This window comes from Stenella coeruleoalba (genome assembly GCF_951394435.1).
Source record: "Stenella coeruleoalba genome assembly, chromosome: 15".
Classification (NCBI taxonomy): Eukaryota; Metazoa; Chordata; class Mammalia; order Artiodactyla; family Delphinidae; genus Stenella; species Stenella coeruleoalba.
This window is the reverse complement of record NC_137161.1, coordinates 65551349-65557373: the sequence shown is the minus strand read 5'-3', so window position 1 is coordinate 65557373 and position 6025 is coordinate 65551349. Positions and strand designations below refer to the sequence as shown.

At 51.6% G+C, this 6025-nt stretch overlaps 1 protein-coding gene across 1 annotated transcript in view; it reads left to right on the top strand.

Moving 5' to 3' along the window:
* Window positions 1–4713: 4713 nt before the first annotated feature.
* The window catches only part of GPR139 (G protein-coupled receptor 139), a gene marked incomplete at its 3' end in the record, with an annotated part of 40062 nt that continues 38750 nt past the window's right edge, over window positions 4714–6025 (top strand). Inside the window, exon 1 of the mRNA XM_079946075.1 lies at window positions 4714–4865. Within this exon, the coding sequence (XP_079802201.1) occupies window positions 4742–4865 (124 nt within the window). The 5' untranslated portion in view covers window positions 4714–4741. The remainder of the gene's footprint in view (window positions 4866–6025) is intronic.

The following is a 6025-nucleotide window of genomic DNA, read 5'->3' as shown; positions in this document are numbered from 1 at the left end:
CTCATTCCTATGACTTTTTCTGTAAAGCATTTATCTAAGTTTATAATTATGTGTGTGTGTGTCTGTCTGTCTGTCTGTCTGTTTATGGTATCAGATGGATTAATTCATGCCTGTCTTTTGCACTTAAGATCCAGGAAAGCAGAGACCAACTTTTTAGAACAACTGTATACCCTGAACTCAGTACAGTGGCTGGCAGACAATTCTAGTTTGTTATAGTCCCCACTTCTCCCTTTTGCCTTCCCAACACTGAATAAAGTGTTAGTTACAATTTATATTATATTTGTGCTACTGTTTTTCTTAAAGAATTATTACTTTATACCACTGTCTCTGTCAAAGGGCGGAGAAATGAAAGCTCGACCAAAAAGGCTAGGTGTCACCAGAAAAATGGGAAATAGCCTATTTCCTTATGGAACTGAAGAATGAACAATGGTTCTGCCTCACTCATGTTTATTACCTGCCCAGGCTCATAGGTATTTGAGTTTGCAACCCCCGTTCCTAACATTCTCCATATCTATCTATTATATTTATTTACTCATTCATTTAAGATTTATCGCTGGACACCTACCTGGCACTGTTCTTAGCACTGGGATACGGCAGAGGACAAGACAGATGAAATCCCAGTCCTAGTGTCACATGGAGCCCACCTTACATTGTGTAATAGTTTTCTGTTGGATACATGTCTCTCCACTAAACTAAGCTCCTCCCAGTGGTTATAGCACAGGCTCTGAAGCCAGACCACCTGCAACCTAATCCCAGCCAGGTGGCCTTGGCAAATTACTAAACTTCTCTGTGCCTTGTTTTTCTCACCTGTGAAATGGGGCTAATAACTGTACCTTCCTTCCAGTGTTATCATGAGGATAAAATGAGTGAAGACATACCTGTTTCATAAGTCCCCAATCAATGTTAACTCTTATTACCCACCTCTGTACCCTAAGCAGGGCCAGGTTCATGGGCGTGCTGTCACACAGGCCCCTCGCTTAGAAGGGCTCCATGTTTGGTTTAATGCTCTGCTGTTACCACTCTGAAATCCTTAATTTTTGAACAAGGGCCCCACAGTTTCATTTTTGCAACAGGCCCTGCAATTATGTAGCCAGTCCTGGTCAACACATGTCAAATGTCCAGTGAAAGTCTGTTGAAAATGAATAAGTATATGAATTTCACCAACCACAGTTGTCAGCTCACATACTCCATTGTCTTACAGAGCCAGTCAAGTGGGTCAGCGCTTGAGCAAAATTAAACAGACTTTGTTGTTGACTCATCATGTCCCTCCCCCAGGACCAAGAACACCCAACGCCTGACCTTGGACCTTAAAGTTCTTCTCTTCCCACCCACCCATTTCCCAGGAAACCTGGACATTGACAGGCTGCCAAGGCTCTCAATAGAGCAGCAGAGAACCCAGTCCAATTCCCTGCTCTCCAGAACTGCAGTCTGCACCGTCTCTGCTACTCCATACCATTTCTCCCTGCTCCGCATTCCTAGAATGAGGCATACCTGGTTTCCTTCATCCCCATTTTACAGATGGGGAAAGGGAGGCTCAGAAACAAGACGTGTTAAGATTCCCCATGCAGCCCAGTCCCTCTGCCCAGTCAAGTCTCTAGTTTTATAAAGAGTCTCTAACTAGAGTCCCAGAATCAAACCACACAAATTATTTTTAAAGTAGCAGCCATATATGATAACGACATGCTAAACCTAGGATTGTGCCCTACCCCAACCCTATCAGCATCCAATGTGCTGACACTCCACAAAGACAAAGATAAACTCATTTTCCCCTGCCCGGCACGCCCTAGGTCAGTTGTGCTGGGACCCTCTATTCTTTCCATGTTTGTTGAGAATCTGCAAAATGCAAGCTCTGTGTAGAAGCACAGACAAGAAACAAACTAAATAATTAAATTGTATACTGTATGTCCATGGTGCTAAGCGTATGGAAAAAAATCAAGCAGGGAAGGGGCAGAGGAAGTGAGCGTTTTGGACAGGGGTTGTGTGAAAATTTCCATTTTAAATAGTATTGTCAGGGAAAGCTTCAATGAGAAGGAGACGTATAAGCAAAGACCTGCAGAAGCAGGTTAATTCAGCTTTATGGAGAAAGAGCACTTCAAGCTGAGGGAAGAGCCAGTGCAAAAGCCCTGAGGCATTATCCATGGTTCGCAAGGTAAGGAGATCTCTGAATAGACGGGGAGCTTTGTCAAATCACATACACCTGCCCCCCCCCAACCCCAGTTTCGCATCTCAGTCTAGTTGCCTGTAGACACATCTAATCTATAGGTTCTTGAACAATTATTTGTCAAGCCTCTATGATGACACTGCTTTATTTATCAATGCACTGGGGTTCTTTGTTTTGTTTTTGTTTGGGCAGTCACATTTAAATGGGAGAGTGCACAACAAACTTTTGATATCTAACTTGGCTTGAGATATCAGACCTGGCCTCACTGGGCCCACATGACTGTGTAATAATCTAACAACGATATGTAATGATCTAACAATCCTAGCAGTGATGGGAACTGGACACAGGCCCCTTGTTGGGCAGAAGGGGCAAAGGTCCCCTCCATCTTGGGAGACCTGGAGAGGCTGGGGAAAGCCCACCCAGTCCCCTTCCCCCTGCAATAAATGTTATTGGGGGGGCGGGGCGCAGAGTGGGGTCATAGTCTTTTCTGAGCCCATCACATGCTCCTGGGATGACAGCTGCTCAGCCCCACCTCTCCTTGGGATTTCTGCAGAATCTTTAACTCTCTCACATGCACTGCCTTGAGCCCCAGGTGTATCTCCCTTCCCAATTCTCTTGTGGCCCACAGAAGAGCTGCATGGGGAACTCTCCCCCTGTCTACCCTGAGGAGAAGGGGGTGCCCATTCACCCCAACTCTCCAAGATTGCCTAGATCCCACCTGCTTTACCTCTCTTATCCTTCACTCAACCCTCAAACACTAGACCACCCCCAGGTAGCTCCCACGTGAGTCTGAGTGTGTGTTTGGTGTGTCGCATGAGTGTGGTCATTGTGCACGTTGACAAGGATGCCTCTGTGTTTTCACGTGTCTGGATGTGGGATGAGAGGGCTTCCACATGCCCCCTGAGAGTGTGATTGTGTCCCCATGACTGAGTATCGTGTCTGTGTGAGTGTGGATGAGTGTGTCTGAGTGGCTGCAACATCCCACCCCTGGCAGGAGGGCTCCATGTGGAGGGCTTCTGCAACCCTGCCCATGTTCCATTCAAAGGCACTCAGCTCAGGGACAGTCCACCTCTGGCCTCCCCCAGAGCCAACACACACACTCAGATGAACGCACACTTCCTTTTTTTTTTTTCTGTTTGTTTTCTTTTTTTTTCTTAACATCTTTATTGAGTATAATTGCTTTACAATGTTGTGTTTGTTTCTGCTGTATAACAAACTGAATCAGCTATACATATACATATATCCCCATATCCCCTCCCTCTTGTGTCTCCCTCCCACCCTCCCTATCCCACCTCTCTAGGTGGACACAAAGCACCACGCTGATCTCCCTGTGCTATTCAGCTGCTTCCCACTAGCTATCTATTTTATATTTGGTAGTGTATATATGTCCATGCCACTCTCTCACTTCGTCCCAGCTTACCCCTCCCCCTCCCTGTGTCCTCAAGTCCATTCTCTACGTCTGCATCTTTATTCCTCCTGCCCCTAGGTTCATCAGAACCTTTTTTTTTTTTTTTTAGATTCCATATATGTGCGTTAGCATATGGTATTTGTTTTTCTCTTTCTGACCTACTTCACTCTGTATGACAGACTCTGGTCCGTCCACTTCACCACAAATAACTCAATTTCGTTTCTTTTTATGGCTGAGTAATACTCCATTGTATATATGTGCCACATCTTCTTTATCTATTTATCTGTGCGTGGACACTTAGGTTGCTTCCATGTCCTGGCTATTGTAAATAGTGCTGCAAAGAACATTGGGGTACATGATTTTTTGAATTACAGCTTTCTCAGGGTATATGCCCAGTAGTGGGATTGCTGGGTCATATGGTAGTTCTAAGCTCAGCTCCTCTGGTCCAGGAGAACGGACAACCCTAGAGCATCTTCGCTCCTACAGCCTCCTCTTCCCACCTCCTGCCCTGGGTGGAGAATCCTCAATATGGAGGTGGACTCGAAGCCCTGGCAGGGGGTGGCGCGCGGGCGCTTGGGGGGAAAAGAAGTGGCTGGGGGGAAGGTTGAGAAAGGCAAACTGAGGACACGCTGGAGGAGTACGGAGCCTTTGCGGGAGAAGCAGGTCCCACCCACACCACGCCCCTCCCATGCGGTGGGGAGATGAGGGTAGTCTGTTCCCACCCAGACTTCCTCTGGTGTTCCCAGGTCTAACTCCATCTCTAATCCAGAATCCGAAGCCGAGAGAGGCAGCTGGGACCCCCTCCTCCCGAGCATCTCCCCCCTCCACCTCCACCGCGTCCAGGCATTGCTGATTGGCTGCGGGGAGCGGCGTCCCAGCCCCCCGGCTCCGAGGCGGGAGCCTAGAGGGTCGGAGGTGGGAGGTGCACAACCGGGCTCCGGGAGCCCCTCCCGAGTCCCTGCGCCCTGCGCCCTGCGGGAGGGCTGAGCCGGGACTCCAGGCGAGCAGGTGCGGAGGGAGCAGAGGGGACCACGGCCGAGGGTAGAAGCAAGTCCTGCAGGGAGAGGCGCTGCTGCTCCAGCTGCTGCCTCGGCGGCAGCCACCACCGAGCCGGCGTCCAGAGCAGGGCTGGCAGGCCGGGCGCAGAGCTAAGGCGAGCGAGGGGCGCGCTCATGGAGCACACGCACGCCCACCTCGTAGCCAACAGCTCGCTGTCCTGGTCCCCCGGCTGGGCCTGCGGCTTGGGCTTCGTGCCCGTGGTCTACTACAGCCTCTTGTTGTGCCTCGGTTTACCAGGTGAGGGGCGTGGGGGACAGGGAGGGAAGACGGGAGCCCCGAATGCGGGGTGACCCTGCCCGGGACCCCCAGGCCTAGCCACCTTCTCGGAGCGATCCCTGACGCCCCCTCTGAAAAAGTTTACGCCTTAAGGGCAACTGCGGACATTTCCAGGCTGGGGGAAAGGAAGTTGCGGTGGCCTGGCGGGGACCGTGCGTGTGTGCGTCTCACGAGTGTACGCGGCAGGCGATGGGCAGGGTGTGAGTGGGGTCGGTGTGAGTGCGCGGGATTCGAGCGTGTCTGTGTGTATTTGTGTGCGCGACTGAAGCGGTCGGCGCCCGTGAGGGGGTCCAGAGGGGGCTGTGCGTGTGACTCGACTGCAAGTCCGGACAGATGGTTTCTCGGGGGCCTCCCCTCTCCCGTCGCCCCCAGACTAGGGGCACCTCTGCCCCTCTGCCCCGCGGCGTGTCGCCGCCTGACCCGAGATGAAGCTGGAACCCCTGATCCTGGGCACTCTCTGGCCCCCGGGGGGCGCTGGGATGGAGCGAGGGATGAGCCCCCGCTGCCACCCTGAGGAACGCGTCTCCAGACCGGCTAGAAAGAGTCGGGGCGGCTCCGGAGCCATGCCCTGGACAGGGCAAGGGTGCAGAGGTACACGCGGGCTGCCGAGGCCGCCACCTCAGGGGGTCACAGTCTCCTTGAGGACATGCCTCACCCCTGGGCTTTGCCTCCTGGTCCACCCACCCTAGGCAGCTCAGAGCTGCTGCACATCTCTGGCGGGTCCCACATCCTAGCCTCCTGTCCAAAGTATAGCTGAGACTTGTCCTGAGTTCCTGAAGAGAGCTGAGCTGTTGGGAAGGGGCTTACTGAGGGGGGAGGGGGGAGTTGGTGCTTGCCATGGTCGCCTGAGGCGGGGGCGGGCTTCCTGAGGCTCCAGCTTGAGAGGGACCTTTCTTCCAGCTAGTCCCTGAGACAGTCTCTGTGGCAGAAAGATTCCTAAAGGTCACTTCCATGCAGATGGGAGAGAGCGACAGAAAGAAAGGAAAAAAAAAAAATCCAATCTATGTAAAGCCTAGAATCGTAGCTTCATCAACCCCACTGTCTTTAGCATCCTGGGATCCTGGGAACTTGGGAGCTGGATTTCTGAGAGCCTTGTGAGATTTCCTTTCCAAAACATTCAT